The sequence below is a fragment of the Hylobates moloch genome, unplaced genomic scaffold (genome assembly GCF_009828535.3).
Source record: "Hylobates moloch isolate HMO894 unplaced genomic scaffold, HMol_V3 SCAFFOLD_3, whole genome shotgun sequence".
Classification (NCBI taxonomy): Eukaryota; Metazoa; Chordata; class Mammalia; order Primates; family Hylobatidae; genus Hylobates; species Hylobates moloch.
Window position 1 is genome coordinate 39,547,599 of NW_026652278.1, and position 21,195 is coordinate 39,568,793.

General features: G+C 42.4%; 1 protein-coding gene across 4 annotated transcripts in view; it reads right to left on the reverse strand.

Annotated features, from left to right (window-relative positions):
- The window catches only part of PLCE1 (phospholipase C epsilon 1), a 350,498-nt gene that overhangs the window by 232,569 nt on the left and 96,734 nt on the right, over window positions 1–21,195 (reverse strand). The window contains exon 1 of one of the 4 annotated variants that reach the window (XM_032136449.1): window positions 16,146–16,499. The exons of 2 other annotated variants lie outside the window; for them this stretch is intronic. In XM_032136449.1, coding sequence (XP_031992340.1) covers window positions 16,146–16,427 — 282 coding nt within the window. In that variant the 5' untranslated portion in view covers window positions 16,428–16,499. Of the gene's footprint in view, window positions 1–16,145; window positions 16,500–21,195 lie in introns of those variants that run through there. One more of the 4 variants, XM_058436201.1, reaches the window with a different exon arrangement.

Sequence of the window (21,195 nt, forward strand, 5' to 3'; positions counted from 1 at the left end):
ATTTATTGAGTGCTTTTGGTGTGCCAACATCATTCTAAATGATTGGGATACATGAGTGGGAGTGAGTGAAGTGGACAATGGCAGCATTTTAGAAAAGGACTAAGGTAAACAAGACTGCTTTTTGAGAACAATGAGTCTGTGCCTTAAAAGTGTTTTGTGTGTGTGTGTGTGTTTGGGGGAGACGATCAGGAAGATGGGGAGGCACTATCAGTCAATGTATTGTTTGGGTGAGTGGTGATAAGTGCCTAATACACAAAGGGAGTACAGGCCTGAAGCTTGAAGAGATATCTCTGGTCTGAGATAACTGACAGGTGATCCCTGGTGTCTGGGTGTTGACTGAGGCTGGAGGGGTCAGGTGGGGAGCTGTGGTGGGCAGGAACACCAGCTTTTCAGAGTTTACCTCAACACTGTCCAACTCAGTTGGCCTAGAGTCAGGCAACCTGATTTTAAGCCCATGTTTACCACCTTTGACTGGAGGAACCCAGGCAAACTGCACTTCTCTGGGCCTCAGAATCCTTCTATAAAATGAGAGGGTCTCCTCTGATTATTTCCAAGGCCCTCCATCAGCTCAAACATTCTATCGTTTTCATGGCATCACAAAGAAGCGAATGAATGGGGCTTCCTTTCTCATTTCCAACTGATTATATTCCAGACTCAAAGAGAAACCAATAAATAAAACATAGGATTCAGATGTGCAGGATAATATATGAGAAGACTGTTTACATGTGCTTCCTTTTTGGGAAAGCGCATGTTGAATTTTAAGCCAAATGTATGTGTCAAGGTTTGAAAATAGGCTACTCAAATAATTTCATTCCATATGTGCAGCTGCTGTTCTAAAGTATAAACCACACTTGTCTAGTAAAACCATCATCTGTTCTATAAGGAATATGAACATTCATCTGGCCCTTATTTTTAGAGTGAGAGGTCAAATGCACAAGAGGTGAACTGTAGTTGAGTCCACCGTGCCAGATGCAGATGGGGGACTGAAGGCCAAATATAAATCGTAATATCTGAATTTGTGGGTATTTAAATTAGATGGCTTAGAAGATCAAAAGAAATAAATCCTGGAATATCAAAGTGGCAAACAGAAGCCGCAAAAGGCCATCATTCATTTGGTTCAATCATTCGACAAATCACTCTCACAAAATCAATCATCAAAATAAACAGGCTCTGACTCATTTCCCATTGCTTATTGTAGTTAGGTTTCTTTTTCTCCCCAGGGTCATGGAATACATGAACTTCAGGCTTAATCTCTGTGTGAGAAAAACAGCATGAAGATAATCAACCCTATGTCAGAAGAAACTGGCAACACTACTAACCACGAATAATGCACACCGAAGGCAAGCTCCCTGAGCCCTGATCCCACCTGCCACTCTAGCGATGTGACTTCGGGCCAGTTAATTAGCTCCTTTCTGCCTCACTTTCCCCTTCATAGGGTTGTGAAGAGGACGTTACTATTTGTACACTGTTTTGAGCAGTGCCTGCTGCACAGTAAGGACCATATATGTGTTTATAAAATAAATCTTAGTTGCTAGAGGCAACACCAGGCAGCTGAGAGTGGCCGCACATTGACTCTCTTAAAGGACACTTCCTCTCTTGCTCATCCTACGCAGCTCATAAAAGTTCCAGAGAAAACCATACATTGGACAAGACAAAGATCAGCTGTTCTTCATTTTTACTTAGGAAGGCTAAGAGGAATTTACACTGAAAAACCTCCTGAAAGGATGGCTGAAATCAAAATGACATTTCTCTTTAAAAAGGAGATAGTTTGTTGGTAGACCTGAAATGAGAATGTCCTGGCCTGGTGCCTACTAGCCTTGCAGTCTGTAATTTCAACCGACTGTTTGCTTGAGATATTCGAACGCATTTTATTCTTAGCTGTTTTGGTGTGTGAGTTGCATTGTGTGTGCATGTGCATGCACACACACAGTGTGGGTAAGGATAGAAGGAGGCAAGATGCTTGAGTTTGGTTCATTTTGGCTCAACACTCAGAGTTGCCTACAGCAAACTTCTTTTTTTTTTAATTATACTTTAAGTTCTGGGGTACATGTGCAGAACATGCAGTTTTGTTACATAGGTACACACGTGCCATGGTGGTTTGTACAGCAAATTTCCTGAGCCTCAATTACTGAAACTGAAACATGGCACTGATGTTAATCTAAAAGAAGGGAAGGATCTTGACAAATGGTCTTTTGGGTGCTTTTTTTCTGGATCAAGAACTATTATTCAAAGTGGCTGGGATAATCTGTTTTTACAACGATTGCTCTCTTGCAGGCCAGAGGGCTGCTGTCACTCCCCTGGCTTAGATGCTTTCTCAGCATGTCTGGTAGCATCAGTAATTAACAGCACAAACACTGGAGTCAGGCCCAAGGTTCATGCCCTAGCTTTGCCACTTATCTTGTAAAAATAAGCCTCAGTTTGCCTATCTGTAAAATGGTGATAATGACAATAACAGTGTCTGTCTTATCAGGTGGTTGTGAGGAATAAGTGAGAAGACTCAGAAAGTCAGCATGATGCCTGACAGTCAGTGCCTAATAAACAGTAGATTCACAGTAACAGCTGTTCTTGTCCCCAGGTGCCCCAGTGAAATTTTTGGTATATCTATCTTTAGATTGTGATGGACAGTTTATTAGCTAGTTTTTATATTGGCTTTTAAAATCTCCAGCAAGAACTCTTTTAAAACATGCCATCTGCCTCCTCCACTGTTTTTCTTCTTTGTATTTTTAAAAAATTTCAAAACAAACCAAACTATTTTAAACTATGCCTAAGTGGTTACCTATTATTCATCAGAAGAGATTCCAGGGCTTTTTGTAGATGGATTTCACACTGGGATGCTTTGGTCAAAGAGCTGCCTGGCCTGTTCTGTCTTCCTGCTGGATAGTCCCTGGGAATGGGTGGGCTTCTCATACCACCCACTGTGGCACCAGGATGAGGAGCTGGGAGTGCAGCCCAGGGCTTGGGTGTGGAGGATGCAGACAGGATAGCCATGGGAGAGGCGCTGGCACGAGTTCTGGCCTAGGCCTCTCTGATAACCAGCTGTGTGGCCTTGGTCAGGTCACTCAAACACACTGGAACGTATTGTCCTCACGTGTGACATGAGTTGCCTAGCAATGGGCAAAGCCAAGAAGACAATCCACCCAGGAGGCAGACGGCAGACACATTGTTCACCTTCACTAGTTATCAACGAAATGCAAAAGGGGACAAAGGTATCATTTTAATATTTATTAAAGTAAAAACTTAAAAACAATAATACTCAATGTTGCTTATGTTTTACATTACTGTGAGCACGGCATTGGTACAACTGCTTGGAATTGGAAAACACGACCTAGACCATGTCTCTCTCATAGAGAAACAGGTACACTTGGGTGTGGTTCCTCATTTCTGCAATTCACTAGTTTCAAGGCTCAATGTTTCTGAGGCTCACTGGAATATGGGGTAAAATGGGGATTAAAAACAAAGCCCCCTAGACAGGTTGTTGTGAGGTCTGGGAATAATGTAGATAATGGGCACAGCCTAATGCTTGGCATAGAACAGATGCTTATTGTTCCTACTGATGTGACAATGCCAATGTCTGATTCAATGCATCTGGCTCATGTTAAAATGCCAAGGTGAAAAAACCCATTTGCCCCCCTTTCTCAGATTCCCTGTCAGAATCTCACTTCTCACCAGGCACAGCAGAGAGTCTGCAGCCCCACTCATCCAAGTGGTTCTGACTCATAGCCCTGGAGGTCCCCAGGCAACTCTGGGTACATGTCCTGGGTACATGTCTCCTATCACATGCCCACCACTGCACAAGAGATGCCAGTTCTGCCCAGCCCAGGTGGCATTCACTCAGCTTTACAAACGGCCTTCCGGGCCAAACCCCTTCAGTGCCTCCACAGAGTAGGGGGCAACATCCTTCCCGTGCCCACAACCTCTGCCTCCAAAGGCAAGCCAGCCCCTCCAGAGAGCTCAGGCTATCTGACTCACACCTGCTGCCACCATCACTCTGGCACGTCTTCCTGTGCCAGCCACTGGCCCTGTATTTACCGAGGAGCTCACCCTACCGACAGGAGGTCACCTGTGTCACTTGTTTTCAAATGCCCACTTGCTTCTGAGGGGGGTTTTTTCCTCTTCCTCAGGTTTCTCCTTTGATTCATTTCTTGTTTGTTGGTAACTCAAGCCCAGTGTAGACTAGAATTGCCATAAATTCTTTATCTACTCAATATCAAAGATGTCTCTTCTTAAATGCTTCTTTGAATTATTTCTCAATACCAGGTTCTGTCTCTGTTTCCATTTTGCAACCTAATAAGGACTGAAATCTGTTTTCAGTATTACTTGATTTTTTTTTCCTCAGCTTTAAAAATATTTTCAGAGAGCCAAAGAGCCGAGGAACTGAAAGGACTTAATTGAGTCCTTATTTCATTCATGAGAACACCGAAGCCCCGAGGGGTGAGCCATGTGCTGTGCACACAGGGGTGAGGTGCGCAGGTGAGAGACTGCTAGGAAGTACCCTTCTAGCGCCTCGCTGTCTCATGCCCCATTTCCTCATAAGCCTCACACCGCCTCGGCAGCGCTTCTGACAAACAATGACCATATTTCCTCTGTGGAGAGCTCTGAGGGGCCTGTGGATCTGCAGAAATAGCTCCCCACAGGAGTCCCAAACCCATCATGGACGCACTCCTCTCTCCCACTTCTAGGCGTCTGCAAATGCTGTTCCCTCTTTGTGGTAACTACAGCTAAGTCACACTCCATCTCTAAATGCTTCCTGGAGGAAGCCCCATCTGAGCTTCCAATTCCAGACAGGGAACCCTCCCCTGTGGCCCCTGCAGAAACTTGTATGCTCTCCCAGGCTGGTATTGCTCACCAGTCTTACAACAGGCCATTCCTGTTGCATCCATCTTCCATAGTGGTCTGCACACAGTATGAGGAAGAGCAGATACAATTAACTCACACCAAAGTTTTAGTGACTTGAAAATCTCTCTTACCTGCAGGAGGACCCAGGGAAGAACCAAGAGAAGTCAAGAACTGAAGTTCTTCCATTCCCACCTCTGCGTCACCTTCCCTGCTTTCTCTTTCCCCAAAAGAGACTCAGTCAACATCCCAAAGACCAGTGATTACCTTGTTTTACACCAAATATCTCTCCTCTAAATTTTTCAAGAAATTGGGAATAAACTTCTTACGCAAGAAAATTTGGGGAGCAAAAGCAAGTAACCAGCCTAGATGAGCACATCCAACCTCTCTCCTCTTGATTCTCACATGTATTACCCAGGGTCCTGTTTCTGCAGAGAGGAGGGAACCCTTGAGAACATTTTCACTATGTCACTTTAGCAGCCTAACTCTGTGGTACCCCTGAGTTAGGGAGGGTGAGGGGGTGGTGGAGACTGCAACCTCAATAGAAGCAGGGAAGGTGACATAGAGGTGGGAATGGAAGGACTTCAGTTCTTGACTTCTCCTGATTTCTGCCCTGGGTCTTTCCGGCACTATCTTTCCCTATAATATTTCATCTAATTCCCCAAACATCCCTGGATAGCCTATATCATAAAGTCCTTTAAGATCTCTGTTTTACCTGGAAAGAAAATGAGATGCAAAGAAGTTTGGTAACTTGCTGAGACCACAGGACCAGACAGAGGTTGTGCTGAGACCCACCCAGAGCACCAGGCTCTTCATCACGGCCTCTTTTTGTAATTTCCCACGCAGTCTACTTAATGGCGTCAGGGGTGCACATGTGTATTCTCCCTGACCATTAAACCCTCACTGGCATTAACTGGACAAATAGGAAGTTTAAAGAGGGTATTTAACACCCCATTCATCTAGTCTCCCTGCTTGAGCTGCTCCCCCATCCTAGAATGTGCTTTTATCTCCTGTGATAACCAAAGACCCACTGGATCCTCCCTGCCCCTTCTCTCACCATAAGGGCCTCAATGCAAGTTAATGTCTCCATTTTCCATATTCCTATTATGTTTATAGATGGTTCTGTACAATTTCATGTTTTACAGACTTGTTCAACCATTGATATAATAACAACCATGAAAACAAATACTTTTGAGCATTTGTCATCTGTTGAGTACCTTTTGTCTTATTTAATTTCCATGATAATTCCATAAAGTTGATATGATAGCTCCCTCCTTATAAACAAGAATACTGAAACTTGACATATGTGTTTGAGAGAAATAATATATTTTGGCAGTTTAAAGTTTGAGCTTTGACTTTGTCTGGGTTTAAATCCTAATTCACTAAGTAGGTAAATGTACGCAAACTGCTTCTCTAAGCCTCGGTTTTGTGATCTGTAAAACAGGGTTGCTGAGAGGCCTAAAATGAGGTAATGTGTGTGAAGTACTGAGCGCAGGACTGGCGTGGAGTAAAGTGTCCATTGACTGCAGGCACTGAATATCAGAAGGAAGCAGGTTTAAAGTCTAACTCCAGGGCCCATGCTGCCGGCTTTGCATATAATCCTGAAGTAGGCAGAGTTTTTCCTCGCTGTTTTAAAGAAGAGGAATTAGGTTCAGAAATATAGTGACTTGTTCACCAACACCCAGCTGTTAAGAGTCAAGGTTGGGGTTTGAGCCAAGTGTAGCTTTACTTGACTTCCCAACACTGAGCTGCCTGTGTTAATCTGTTAGTTTCATGCAATCTTCTTTCTTCCAAATTCTTGATAAGCTCCTTGGAGCCAAGCAAAGGCACTTCCACTTTGCCTGCATTTCCCAGATGGCCTGGCACGGCCTCGCATGTGCTGTGCTCTCAGTATACCTCTAGTAAAGAAAATCCTTGCTACCCTTGCACAGCCTGGCACTCAGCTCCCTAGAACCACGAGCAGTATCAGCTATGGAGGACTGAGAATCCTAAAACAGAAGGAATACAAGATAGGTCATTGCAGAATTACCTAACAATTTCATGCCTGTTGTACTCATAGGAAGTAACTCAAGGTGTTCCAAAGAAAGCTGAATGTCGTACAGGTCCATCACCACAGATTCTTCAGTAAGTATAAAGAGAGAATAAAAAGAGATAATCTATTAGAGATGAAAAGATTCACGAGACATATCAGTCAAATGTAATATTTGGACCCCCTCTGATTCCTGTTCAAAAAACCAAATATTAAAAGCCATTTTAAAGACAACCAGGGAAGTCTGAATATAGGCTTGTCATTAAATCATAATTTGGAAATATTTATTTAGGTATGATAATATTGCAGTTCTGTTTTTTTATAAAGTCTCTATTTATTAAAAATATACTATGAAGTATTTATGCATGAAGTGACATAAAATCTAGGATTTAAATACTCCAGCAAGGTAGAGGGGAAATACTCCTGAGGGGAGATTGATAAAACAATATTGTCAATGTTTATAAATGTTGAAGCTAGGTGATGGGTAAAGAGGGGGTCATTATACTATTCTCTGTATTTTTGTGTTTGTTTAAAATTTTACACAATAAGAAGTTTTTGTTAAAAAAGGAAGGAATGGTGAATCCCCAGCAATCTTCCGTTTTGTTCTGCAACTACTTGTCTTCCACGTGAGTTTAGTCTCCTTGACGACATGAAAAGTCATTCTCTTCCTAAGGGTCCTAAATGTACTTGTCTAAGTAGGGCTAAGCAGCTGTCGTGAGGACAGCTCACCTGGACCATTCTCCGGTCCCTTCCAAATCAGGCTGCTTCAAACTGACCTTGTCACTTTCCTCAAATATCCACACTGTCTCCATAATCTCATCTCTATTCGCCTGTCCGCTGCTGTAGGTCAGAAACCTCAGCACCACGTTTGTCTCTTTCCTCTCCTTCAATCTCTCGGCCAGGCAGCCAATGCTACTTTGGAGCATGACTCAGATGACACATTTCCTCTCCATTCTGACTGCCCCAGCTCTGGCTAAAGGCTCAGCACCACATACTTGGACGATGGCAGCAGGCTCCTGCTGGGTTCCCTTATTTTGACATTTTTCCTTTCTGTGCAAATAGCTGAACTTTCCAAAATGCCAGACCACCAAGCTTAATGCTTTTACTTGGAATCACCCATTTTGAAACCCATTTGTTACATCCCTGTCTCAAATAGGCCTCTCAGGAGTTCTCATGGTTAAGCTCCACCTTACTACCTTTCATAGCTCACTGGATACCTTCCTTAATCATTTCAGCATAAGTCTGGTCACAGCTAGACTGGAAGCTCAAAGGGAAGGAGGCTTGTCTGTCTACTCTACATCCTGGCACTTAGCATCATGCTTGGCACACTGTTGTGGGTGCACAGTAAATATTGGTTGAATAAAGGAATAGATTTATTAATGAATAAATTCTGTGAAAAAAAATCATTTTTTTCCCCTTGATGTGTGCCTACGTGGTGCTTTCTTCAGCACAGGTCCTAATCTTTTCAACACAGCATACCTCCAGTCCATGATGACCAAATCTTTAAGAGCCTCTGGAGGGAGACATAATCTCCCTACAAAGATAATTTTCAAGTAAAATCTAAATAAAAGATATTCTAGGGTTTCCCTTCTCCCACATACACAGTGTAAACAAACCTCTATTTATAGATCGAGTAGCCTTAGCTTTAGCTCTGACTACACATGAACTTGGTCTACCCATCAATGTCTCTGGTCCTCAGTTTCATCATCAGTTAAAGGAGAGGGGTAGTTGGGTAATCAGTGTGATCCTTTCAGTTATAACCTTCTTGGTACTTTCTTTCACAGAAGCCACAATGCCTTGTGCCCAAAATGTCATTATTACCTAAGTATAGAAAGTTTCCCTTTATTACAGGTTCCAATTGCTAGCCTCATGCGGAAGTCAGACTCACTGATATGAATGTTTCTCTCTAGAACTCACATTCTTATGGAGTCACCTTCATCCCTTTGCTCAGCAAACACGTCTCTCCTATAAGCCAATTCAATGAGGAATTTTTCCCCTTTATTGTTTACACAGTATCTCTTTACGGCGGTAAGTTGTGCATCTTTTCAGCCTGTCTTCATAACCATTATGTGATTTCATGCCCAGGGCAATCAGTTGAGACAAGCAGGTAGGGTTTATGGTTGGTGACATGGTTTGGTTGTGTCCCCACTCAAATCTCATCTTGAATTGTAATTCCTATAATCCCCACATGTCGTGGGAGGGACCGGGTGGGAGGTAATTGAATCACGGGAGCAGTCACCCTCATGCTGTTCTCATGATAGCGAGTGATTTCTCATGAAATCTGATGGTTTTATAAGGGGCTTTTCCCCCTTTTGCTTGGTACTGCTCCTTGCTGCCACCAGGTGAAGGACATGTTTGCTTCCTCTTCTGCTGTGATTAAGTTTCATGAGGCCTTCCCAGCCCTTCAGAACTGTGAGTCAATTAAATCTCTTTCCTTTATAAATTACCCAGTCTTCAGTATGTCTTTATTAGCAGGATGAAAATGGACTAATATAGCTGGTTTATCATTTTGCAAAAGAATCTGTTGGATAAGCAACAGATTTACTTGTTGCTTGGTTTTGAGTGTGTTAGCAAGTGGAGGGTAGAGGTACCTAGTCTCCATATTTTCTAAATCCTGGTTCTGGAATCTTTAACATCATTCCATACTGCCCTGGGAACAGGCAGTGGGACAGCTGTGAGGGTAAGGAGAACCAGGGTCCTTGCTTTTGAAGCCATCTCAGCAATCTGGGAATGGGCAATGAAGTGATGGCCCAAATAAGGATGTATGTAGATCACAAGAAGCCCCCAACAACAGCTGAAGATGACAGCCTCCCTCAAGTCCAGATCTGCCTTGCAGCCTGAAGACCCCTGATGATATTGTCCTAATGGCCTGGGAGCTGGGCCACAGAAAGGCCCACTGGCCTGGTTAGTTCCTCCAGAACACAGAAGTAGAAGGAACATGGGCTTCAGGGTCTAACAAAGGGCTCAAATCCCACCTGTACCCCTTAACAGCTGTATAAAATCAGGCCTGGTCCTCATCTGTAAAGTGAGGAAGACATCACCCATTAAGGGTTTTCTGGGAGTATTCAGGGAAATAGCTTACTTGAAGTGGCTAGTATGGTGCTAGGCTTTAATTTTCTTTTCTCCTACCTTTTAGTGCCTCTCTCTCCTCTCCCATGCGGCCCTGTGGCTGGTGACACACAGTAAGTGCTGAATGTCAATCACTATTATTAAGAAACTTCCAGCCTGGGCAACATAATGAAACCTCATTTCTACAAAAACTACAAAAATTAGCCAGGTGCAGTGGTGCATGCCTATAGTCTCCGCTACTCAGGAGGCTGAGGTGAGAGGATCGCTTGAACCTGGAAGGTGGAGGTTACAGTGAGCCAAGATTGTGCCACTGCACTCCAGCCTGGGTGACAGAGAGAGATCCTGTCTCAAAACCAAAACCAAAGCAAAACAATTTAAGAAAATGTGGCACATATACACCATGGAATACTATGCAGCCATAAAAAATGATGAGTTCGTGTCCTTTGTAGGGACATGGATGAAACTGGAAAACATCATTCTCAGTAAACTATCGCAAGGACAAAAAACCAAACACCGCATGTTCTCACTCATAGGTGGGAATTGAACAATGAGAACTCATGGACACAGGAAGGGGAACATCACATTCCGGGTACTGTTGTGGGGTGGGGGGTGGGGGGGGCGGGGACAGCATTAGGAGATATACCTAATGCTAAATGACGAGCTAATGGGTGCAGGAAATCAACATGGCACATGGATACATATGTAACAAACCTGCACATTGTGCACATGTACCCTAAAACCTAAAGTATAATAAAAAAAAAAAAAAAAGAAAGAAAGAAATTGAAGGGCCCCTGAGGGACAAGGGGATCAAGGAGACAATAGGAAAAGGCATGCTGCAGAGGGGATCCTACGATGTGAAGACACAAAGTGCATCTTTCTTGAAAGTGCCTGTCATTGCATGAGTCCCGAGGCTGACCCAGCATGTGGCCAACGGGCCTTTACTGGCAGAAATACAGACCAGTCTCTCTCTAGAAAGGAGCCAGCTATAGAGCAAATAGAGAGAAAGAGGAGGTATTTTAAGGATGATTACAATGTATTCTTTGCTAAACAGTTGCCAAAATGGTCTGCAGTTACCAGCAGTTGGAAACAGTTTGTGGAGTAGCCATGTAAGAAAAGAAGTTTTTTTGCTAATAAGTTTTTAATCTTGGTCAAATGAACTTAGATTTAGCTAATCAAAAATAGGCATTGGAGCTGAAAGGGGCAATTAATTTAGTGAGAATTCTACTTCTATGGAATTAGACACCGATTTCCTCCCCTTTTGCACCCGAGACCACTAAGCCTAAGGATCTCTAAACCAACATCACTCCTCATCTAGTGGCAGCTACGTGCAGGAGCACAGCCTCCGAAAGCATGCTGGCAGATGCTGGGTGTGAAACTCTGGCGCTTGGGATTGATAAGGCTGGCACCAAAAGGAGTGTCCACCACTGGTAAGAGTAGTTACCCATGGCTGACCCAGGTCTTCCTCCCTCTGGTCTCCAGGTCTAGTCGTTCCCTTCCTTGACTGGCCTCTTCCAACTTTCACATGAGGGATACTCACCCTGCAGATGTCTTGTAGGATATCACTTCCTCTAGGCAGTCTCTCTTCACCTCCAGGTCTGCATTAGGAAGCCCTGCTATGAACTCCCATAACAGCCTATTCTTTCTCCATTCATGCACCTATCATACTCTCCCACAGTAGTTCTCAAACAGAGGCAATTTTGCCTCTAGGAAATAATTGGATGTCAACCTAGTGTCTAGGTTGAGAAACTCTGCTCTACTGTAATTGTTTACTGGTTTCTCTCTATCACGGTGGCTGTCTTGTTCATATTTGTAACCCCCGCACAATGCCTGGTACATTCTAGGAGCTCAAAAGAAATACCAATCAAATGACTGAATGACCTTCATCTCCACTCCACATCTCTGGTTTACTGCTAGCATTTGACCTTGACAAACCCTGTACTTGGCTCTCTGTCTTACCGAGCACAAATTCTGTCTTCCCAGACCACCATCACTATTCTACTCTGCGACACAGAGTGCAGGTCATGGGTGATAGAAAACTAGGGCCACCTGCAGTAAAGCAGAGAACAAAGCACCTGGGCTGCAGAGCTAGGTGGAGTCAAGACCACAAGAAATGGAAGAAGGCCTGAGACAAATGAGAGCAGGGCCAGACCACCAGGCAAATTGGGCAGTGGGACTGTGCAGCTAGGAACTCAAAAGCTGATTAGTTTTCAAATCCTTCACATGGCATTTATTTAATTAATGGACACTGACTGTCTGTTTCTGAGGCTGCAGGATTCTTTTCCCCCTTTAGTGAAGTAACATTGTATGATGAATACTTTCTTGCAACTGAGTCACTGCCTATTTGTTTCTTTGAGCTTTTGCTACTGAGTTCACATGAATTGTAAGCTTATTTTACATGATTGTAAGGGGCTGGTAATTCTCAGCAATTTCAAGAATGAAATGTTCACAAAGACTTTCAAAACAGTGATGTGACATGGTTTGGGATTCAAAATCACAGTTATTGAAAACATTATTTGATTTATTATATTTTACATTTTACATACATATTATAATTTATGTTTAAATAATGTACTGCAGGGAGATGGAGCTGGGCAATTTTACCAGGCAACCAAGGTTTAGAGGGTTGCTAGACTTTCGAAAGTAAAAATGAGTTGCTTTTAACAACAGCCCCATGATTTCACCCTTGAATTCCTTTAGAACTCTTGGATGAAGGCCAACCTGTCCCTGTGATTTATCCATATCCAGTTTGTCAACTCAGTCTAGAACATTCTGTTCATTTACTACTTTTTGATCTAGTACCTCTGCTTCTAAAGATGATTTTGATATATTTTTCTGAAAAGACCAAGGCAAATAATTTATTGTGTCTGCTGGCTCCCTTCTCTATCGCCCAAGGAGTATTCTGAGCATCTGCAAAGGTTCTGCTGGATCTTTGCCTGGTTCCTTCACTTTGATTCCTATAAAAGTCTCTCTTATTTTTGCTTTAATGTCAGTTTCTTATAGAATGCTCCTTAAATTATGTGAACTTTTTTACTGGGGTTTCTAGGTGGGTTTCTCTGGTTTTCCAACTGAACTTCCTATTTTTTCAAAGATGTCCCTTCCTTATGAAGGAATATGCTCTTCCTTGAGCAATTCTCTTTGCACTGTATCTGTAAATAATAATTATGATCCCAATCTCTAGAGCTATAAGGGCAAAATAAATTAAGGAACATAAAGGATTTCACACAATACCTGCCACAAAGAAAGTGTTTAGCGTCGGTTGTTTATTCTTACTTTATTGGACAAAGAAGGTGGCGTAGGGAAAAAAATCTAGTTCTTCTCACTCGTGCCTCTCAAAATGATTTTTTGAATCTTGTCATATTTTGTATTTCTGAAAAGGCGTTTGGTAGTTAACCTTTAAAAAAAAATTCATTGACAAGATCCTTGAGGTTTATTGACTATTTTTCATAATTACTATTCATGCTTTTAAAATTCTCATCAGGTATACATTATCTTGGTTTTCCGTTTCTTGCATCAGACCGTTAATCTTACATTTCTTAGGGTTATTAAATTACATGGCTCACCCACAGACACCTCCCTGTACCTTCTACGGTATTTTTTTCTTTTCTGCTATAAAATCATTAGCACAGGAAATGATCATTTGTCCTAGTTCATTCCAGGGAGGTATTTTGCCAATCTACAAGTGAATAAACACTCTCATTATTGCTAATTGGCCTGATTTTTTTTTTTTTAGCTTGGCCAGTCCTATTCCAGTTTCCAGCTCAATCCCATTATCCTTGTCAGGTGGCCCATAACCCCCTTCTATTGCTATATTTTCCATTAACTATTGACTATTTCCCTATTTCCACCCACTGGGCCTCTCCTGATGGCATTTTTATGCTGAAGCTCCTTGGATTTCTTCACTACTCTAATACTCTGTTTCATGACCCTGGCTCCTTACTCTTCATTGTCAACTATCTCAAGAGCATTTTCAATTCCTAAGAAACTCAACAGTCTTTTTTTCTTTATACCCCTGTCTCCTGCTGTCACTAGAATCCTCAAATTCCACCTGTCTCTTAGGTACTATAGACTATAGTTATATAATGAACTATAGTTATCTTTCTCTCCCCTCTCAATCTACTTCTCACACCCCAAAGAGCCTCAGAAACTGTGTTGTAACCAACTCTGCAGGTGTTGCTTATGCATACGAAAGTTTGAAAAGCACAGATCTAAAGCATTGTTTACTGCTGAGGGAAGAACTGAGTGTTAAGATGCCATAGAGGAGGCTTTCATTGTTTACCCTTTTTGTACTGTTTGAATTTTTTTCAACCATGCACATGTCTTACCGTTTTAATAGAAATAAAAAGAGCAAACAAGTAAAACCTTCATCAAGATCACATTAAGAAGGAAAAGATAATCCATGGCAACTGTTCCCAGATGTTCCTGGCAATTGTTTCTCAATTGTTTACCTGAACAATTTTCCCTGTCTCCAAAATGACAGATAAGGAGAAAAAAGACAGAATGAGGATAATGTAATACACTGACAAAAAATTATATTTTGTTTTGGTCTTCTGAAAACATTTGAGGAAAAGCATTTGTAACAATAGCTTGTCTAGATTCCTCAAAAATAGGAGAACGGACATAGCACAATTAAGAGTCTGCATGTTTTAACTCTTGGAATGATTTTCTTTTCCTAAAGATTACAGCTACTCTCACACATTCTCAAATTGAGGCTCAAGCCAACCTTACTATTAGCCATCCCACTAAAAGAAAATACAATGGTTAAAATGCTAGATTAAAGTACTACAAAACGCAAGAGACTGCTGCCAGTCTGTTTCCAAAAAGAAAAACAGGACGACATAGACTGAAAGGGCTCACTGAACAAAAACAAGAAGAACCACTGGGTGCATAGACCTCGTCTCACTCAACCAAAGCTGGAGAGTCACAGTCCCCTACATCTAATGAAAACATTTGATTTCCAATGAATTAAAGTGATCAGGAGTCCCTGCATCTATCCATCTATGACAACGACCACAGACATTCCCTTCCACCAAGATACCCCGCACCTTCCACAGGAAGGAGAGATGCCAAATGCCCCCTTTCCACACTACTTTGGACAGGAAAAATGAGCCTGCGTCAGGACACTGACACAATTTCTCATGTTATTTTTCTGAGGGTTGTTATCCATCTCTCAGGGTTGTAGAAGGAATGAACACTTAATTGAAATTTTTAACCCTAATACTCATAAAACATCATATGCTCTTGAAAAGGATTATGGAAATTCGCAGATAGAATTATGCGAGCCATTTCGAGAGTAGTCTTCATAGCTTGAATTCCTTAAACACAGTACTTTGGGATGAAGTTAGCCAAATACAGAGAAACAAAACAGTTTTCAAGTTTTATTCTGGGTTATTTTTAACTCCATTTTTTTTTTTTAAGAAAAGAAACAGAATTTGGAATTGAGTTGGTGGTAAGCAGAAAACTACTCCTTTCAGTGACCTCTTCTTCAGCTAATCTTATCAAAGGTCTAATATCATTTTAATGTTTATAAGTAAATGACCACTCAGATAAACTGCATTACCTTTCCCACAAACTATGGACATTTACACTGAACATTTTTTTAAAAGCATATTTGAAATACCAAAAAACATGTAGTCCATTTTAATCAGGGATGCTATCAAATGTTTGCATTTAACTCCTGAGTATAGTTTTTTCCTCTTAGAAAAAAAACTATAACTACTTCAGGATATTCCTTATTAGTATTATAATCACAAAAGCCAAAAGGTAAAAAAGAAAGCAATAAACCAAATCTGCAAAAAGAAGAGCAACTTATTCAAAAGCGAGTATCCTGAAGAATACAATGAGTGAGAAGTTTTCATCATATTAAATGTTGATACATAATATACCATAGGCCATTGCAAAAGGAATGAAAACAAACATCTAATAAACTCTCAGGATACCTATCGAGATCTTGTAGATTAACATGCAAAAAAAATATCTCAAAGCTGAATTGCACAGCAAGAAAAATAATTTGTATCTCTATAGTTAAACATTTTAGGTTAAAACACTTTAGAAACTTTCTTAACAAGGAAAGAAACTTCTCTGATCCTCTTTGTAAAATGTCTCAGAGGAATTGTATTTTGGCTAAAACTGCACAATGGTACTTGTAAAGAAACAGTCCCCAGGATTCGATGCATTAAGAACACCGGGGGATTTCTTAGACAACAAGAACCCTTACCTGGTCTTCTTTAAGCCTCCAGCATCCACATCCATCCTTTAACAAGGTAAAATTGGGTACCTCAGAGAGCAGGAAGAGCCAACCAACCTTCAAGGCAGCTGAGAGCGTGCAAAGCCACAGCTGACAGCCTGCTTCCCTCTCCTGGGGCTCTCTGCCTAAGAGGCTGCACAGAAACCAAGCCTGGTGCCAAATCTTAATCCCTTTGCAGAATCTCACATGGAGCTGCCTCACCTCTTCCATTCCTGCAAAGTCTCTTCCTGCTGCACTTCCTCCTGAAACCATTAATCACCACAACGACCCACTGAATGAAGCCCAATCTCAAATCATAGTGAAAAATCCTGCAACGTGCAGGGTGATGAGTGTTTACATTAGCTGAAATGAAATGATGTAATACCCAGAATCGAGGGAGGGCTGCGATCCAGAGTCAGGGCATTGCAAAAACCTCTGTGAAATATAACTTTTCTACATTAAAAAAAAATGTCCTTGGGTTTTAGTAATCTGGCTTCTGTAAATTTAGGATTACTTGGATTTTTCTGATCTCATCAATTTGTTTTCCAAATAGAAATTCAGAACTTCCCAATTACTCATTGTTTTAGTCAAGTTTTAAAAAAAGGGTAGCAAATAGAACCCAAAGTGTATACATGTGCAAAGAACCCAGTATCAAGGGAATAATAATAGAAGGCAGCCATCCAGGCATGTGGGCACCTGCCATGCTGCAGAATAGCAGAGCCTCCCAAAGGTCTAAGTGCCTTCAAAGTAAAGACAACTCCTAAGAAAGGCAGTATTTGTTTAAGCCAGTGGTCAATTTTTCTTCCTATAACTGATGATGAACAAGAAAACCCAGGAGTTCCTAGCCCTATTATTGATGGGCAACTGCTATTGATTACTTTAGGATCTTGTTGTCCATGGTTGGGGTGAAACAGGAGATGTGAGAGGTCATGTTTGTGAAGGGAGGGGTAAAAGTCTGTCAACAGCACCTGCTTGGAAGAGAGACCAGGTAAGGCTTCATTGCAGATTAGAGGTTAGCTTGAGACTAGTGGAGATGCCAAAGGCAGAATATTTGGTTTAGATGTATTACTGATCATAACAGTAAATTTTAAGAAGTGTTTATCCTGTGCCAGGCAATGTGTAAGCACTTTCATGCATTATCTCATTTAACCCTCACAACAACCCTATGGGGTGGATTCCATTATTGTTCCTATGCTACAGGTGAAGAAGGTGAAGCTCAGAGAGGTCAAGTAGTGGTAAGCTGGTAAGTAATGGTATCAGGTTTGTCAGCATGCTTCCTAACCACCAGTTTGTATTGCTTATGCCAGCTTTGTGAGCTACACAACCACAGCATGCTCAACACTCTGCAGAGGGACAAAGCGTTGCTGCAAAAGGGTGTGCAAAGCATGTGCTGTGGCTCCCCAAGTGCATATCCTAAATTCTTGGCTACCATTGTCCAGAAGTGCCAGTATCCAGAGCTCCTGGCCTAAATGCAAGACCCTTGCAAGGAAGGTGGGACCTCCAAATGTAGGAGTAAGTATCAAACGTCACATGAAAACAGCTCTGGCCTGGCCCAGTTCTGTAATGAACCAATGACTTTAGTCAGTCCACTTCCCTTTTTGAATCTCATTAATATTAGGAGGTTGGGGACAGGCATGGTGGCTCATACCTGTAATCCCAACACTTTGGGAGGACGAAGTGGGAGGATGGCTCGAGCTCAGGAGTTCAAGACCTTCCTGGGCAACATGGTAAGACCCCTCCCCCACCGCCTCTACAAACATTAAAATTAGCTGGGCGTGGTGGTGTGCGCCTGTAGTCTCCGCTACTTGACAGGCTGAGGTGGGAGGATAACTTGAGCCCAGGAGATTGAGGTTACAGCTGTGATCACACCACTGCACTCCAGCCTGGATGTCAGAGCAAGACCCTCTCTCTACAAAAGAAAAAGAAAATTGGGAGGTTGGACTTAGATGGGCTTTAGGATTCCTTGCAGAATACATTTTCTATGATAAATGATTTTTCTTTTTCTTTTTCTTTTTTTTTTTTTTTGAGACAGGGTCTCGCTCTGTCATCCAAGCTGGAGTGCAGTGGCATGATCACAGCTCACTGCAGCCTCGATCTTTCAGGCTCAAGTGATTTTCCCACCTCAGCCTCCTGAGTAGCTAGGACCACAGGTGCAAGACACCACACCTGGCTAATTTTTAAAAAAACTTTATAGCAACAGGGTCTCACTATGTTTCCCAGGCTGGTCTCAAACTCCAAGTAATCCTCATGCCTTGGCCTCCCAAAGGGCTGGGATTACAGGCATGAGCCACTGTGCTTGGCCAGCAAATGATTTTAAATAATGTGACTTCTGGGTGAGTTTTTTTTTAATCAGAATTTATGCATCCAAATGAGAATTCACTCCAATATTACAAGAATACTAATCACCTCCATTTAGGCACTGTGCTTAGGGCACTATGTGAATATTCCACTTGTCCTTATAATTGCCCCAGTAAGGCAAGTATTATTATCTCTATTCCACAGATGAGGAAATAAAGGATCTGAGGGAAAGAATGATTTGCATAGGGCCACACAGCTGGTCAAGGGGACAAATAGGGTTTGGAGCCAGACCTGTGAGATTCCAGAGCCCACTGGGCTGCCCATCATTCCAACAGTGCTCCTGTTACTCAGAGCAATCCTGAGACACCTCTTGGATTCCTTTCAATTCAACCCATACGTTCAATTATAATAAATACACATTTTGAACATCTGCTCCGTGCTGGGCACTGCAGAGAGTGTAGACATATGGGCCTATCCTCCAAGGCCCGCACCCTAGTGGGGAAAACACAGGCAGAAGGAGGTAATTCAGCTGCAAGAGAGATTGGACAGTGTTACAACAGAGATATAAAGGACAATGGGAGCTTGGGCAAGTGAGAAATTGCTTCAAAATTACCCAAATTACTGCTAATATGCTCAGTGGTCATAAATATCCATCTTTAAAGGGTGGATGTAATTTTGGCTCACAAGCAAGTCAGAGCCAAGACTAGAAAATAAAATGGGTTGTCAAGCTGGGCAATACCATTTTTGGTCACAAGCTAGGTGTGGCTGTAAAATAAAAGACAGATTTTACTATGTGACCCAAATCAGCTCTAAAGGCAATTCCTAAAGGGCAGTTCCAAAAATGTTTCGAGCAATGATACCATCTCCAGATTAAAGAAAGAGCAACCTAAAGCGATTCCAAAAGACAAGGCTTCCCCAGCACAGCACTTAACCACACCAGAAGTCACTGCCTGCAGAATAATCACATGCCTGCCTGCTCACTGTGAGCTCCCCATCAGTAGGTCCCCAACAAGCTTGCCTGCTGCCATACCCCCCCAGGATCTGGCATTGTACTGGGCGCAGGGGGTGGCTCAACAAATATTTGTTGACTGAGAGATAGTTTTGAATATGCAAATTCTCGACTATTTGTTTTTTTAAATTGTCTTATTATTTGGCCACATCTAGACATCTGCATATTGACTGTGGGCACATTGCCAGTTGAGCACAATGGCCAAATTAAGACTATACTTACCCAGTCTGTCTTCAAGGCCAGGCCCTGGGTGATGAGCCTGCTTGTGACAGGCCACTACAGTTTCCCATCCTGCCCCTGCTAGTGGCCGTTCTGGCATTCAGTGCTAAGAGAAGTAAGTGCAGAGCACTGAATATTTCATGGGAACTATTTAGGACTCGTGGTCAAATGGGCTGTCTAATTCCTCCTTTAGTGCCAGCCCTGGAAGTCAGGCAACCCCTGGGGAATGTTTCTACAAACTCATCAGGTGTAGGCAGGGCGCCTTAATGGACATGGAACACCCTGGAGCCCAGCTGGCCTCCTAACAGACCCGTCTGCAGGAACTTGGGATGACTCCTCCAAGCACAGCTCTACCCCCATACACACTCCAAAATATGGACTGCCTCTGAGACTCCACAGATTCCTCGAGTCAGTACCGGAGTTCAGAGTAGATCTCAGGATAGTTAGAAGCCAGAGAGGGTTTTCCTGCCTTCTATGGTCATCAATTCTCCCCTCCTCCTCGTCTTTTTCTTGGTTGTTTGACTTTGGTTAGCTTACTAATTAGCCACATAAACAAGCAGTACCAGATGGGGCAAAGCCTCTCTGCCACTAGGACCCCCAAGGTCAAAGGAATTTTGCAGGGTCTAATGTCCCCCCAAATCCTGCTTGTCATTTTAAAATAAATACAATAATAGTACCCCCAAACACAAGATTGTTGAATGAGAAAATATATACAAACTACTTAGAACAGTGACTGGTCCAGAGTAGGTCCTTTTATACATTTTATTTGTTATTGTTGTTGTAATTTCATACTCACTAGGGGCGGAGAAGGAGCCAGCTGACAGTGAGGAGGGGTATTCATGCATTTCTGCATTTATTTACTATGTCATTCTGCATGGGTGATTTTTCCTGTTTAATGCCACAAATGGATTTGATGTGGCTTCTCCACTAAAGTACATAAAATTAAACAACAACATACAGTTTTAAAATAGATTTTGAGACCTGACTTGAGGGAAGCCACAATTGCTGGTCACTGCATTTAGCTCTGAGATTCTTGGCAAATGAAACAATAACAGAAATACCCTGAGGTGTATCACTGGCATTGTCCAGTCAGAAACAGTGTGAAGATTCAAGCAGCAAGAGAAATTTTTCCCTGGCTCCAAATTTTAAGAGGAATTTAAAGCTGGGATGTATGGACACCAGACAAGATAAAAGACGAAGCCACCTCTTGACTCACATGAAAGATGCAGAGACATCTTTCCAATGGCCCAGACCTACAACGGCCCTGAGGGCTCACATTAAACTGTAGCTCAAGACAAGAGTCTATGCTTTCACAGAATGTCAGCACAGGAAGGGCCTCTTAGTCCAGTGCCCTAGTTTTACAGAAGAGGAATAGGTGGCCAGGGATGGGGGCCTGAAGAGGCAGACTAAAGAGGACCAGACTCAGCTTCCAGTCCAGTTCTTCCCTACCCCAAACTCTTGCCCTCTCCCCTCACTTCTTCCACCAACAAAAAGAAGTTTCCCTCAGGCCCTTCC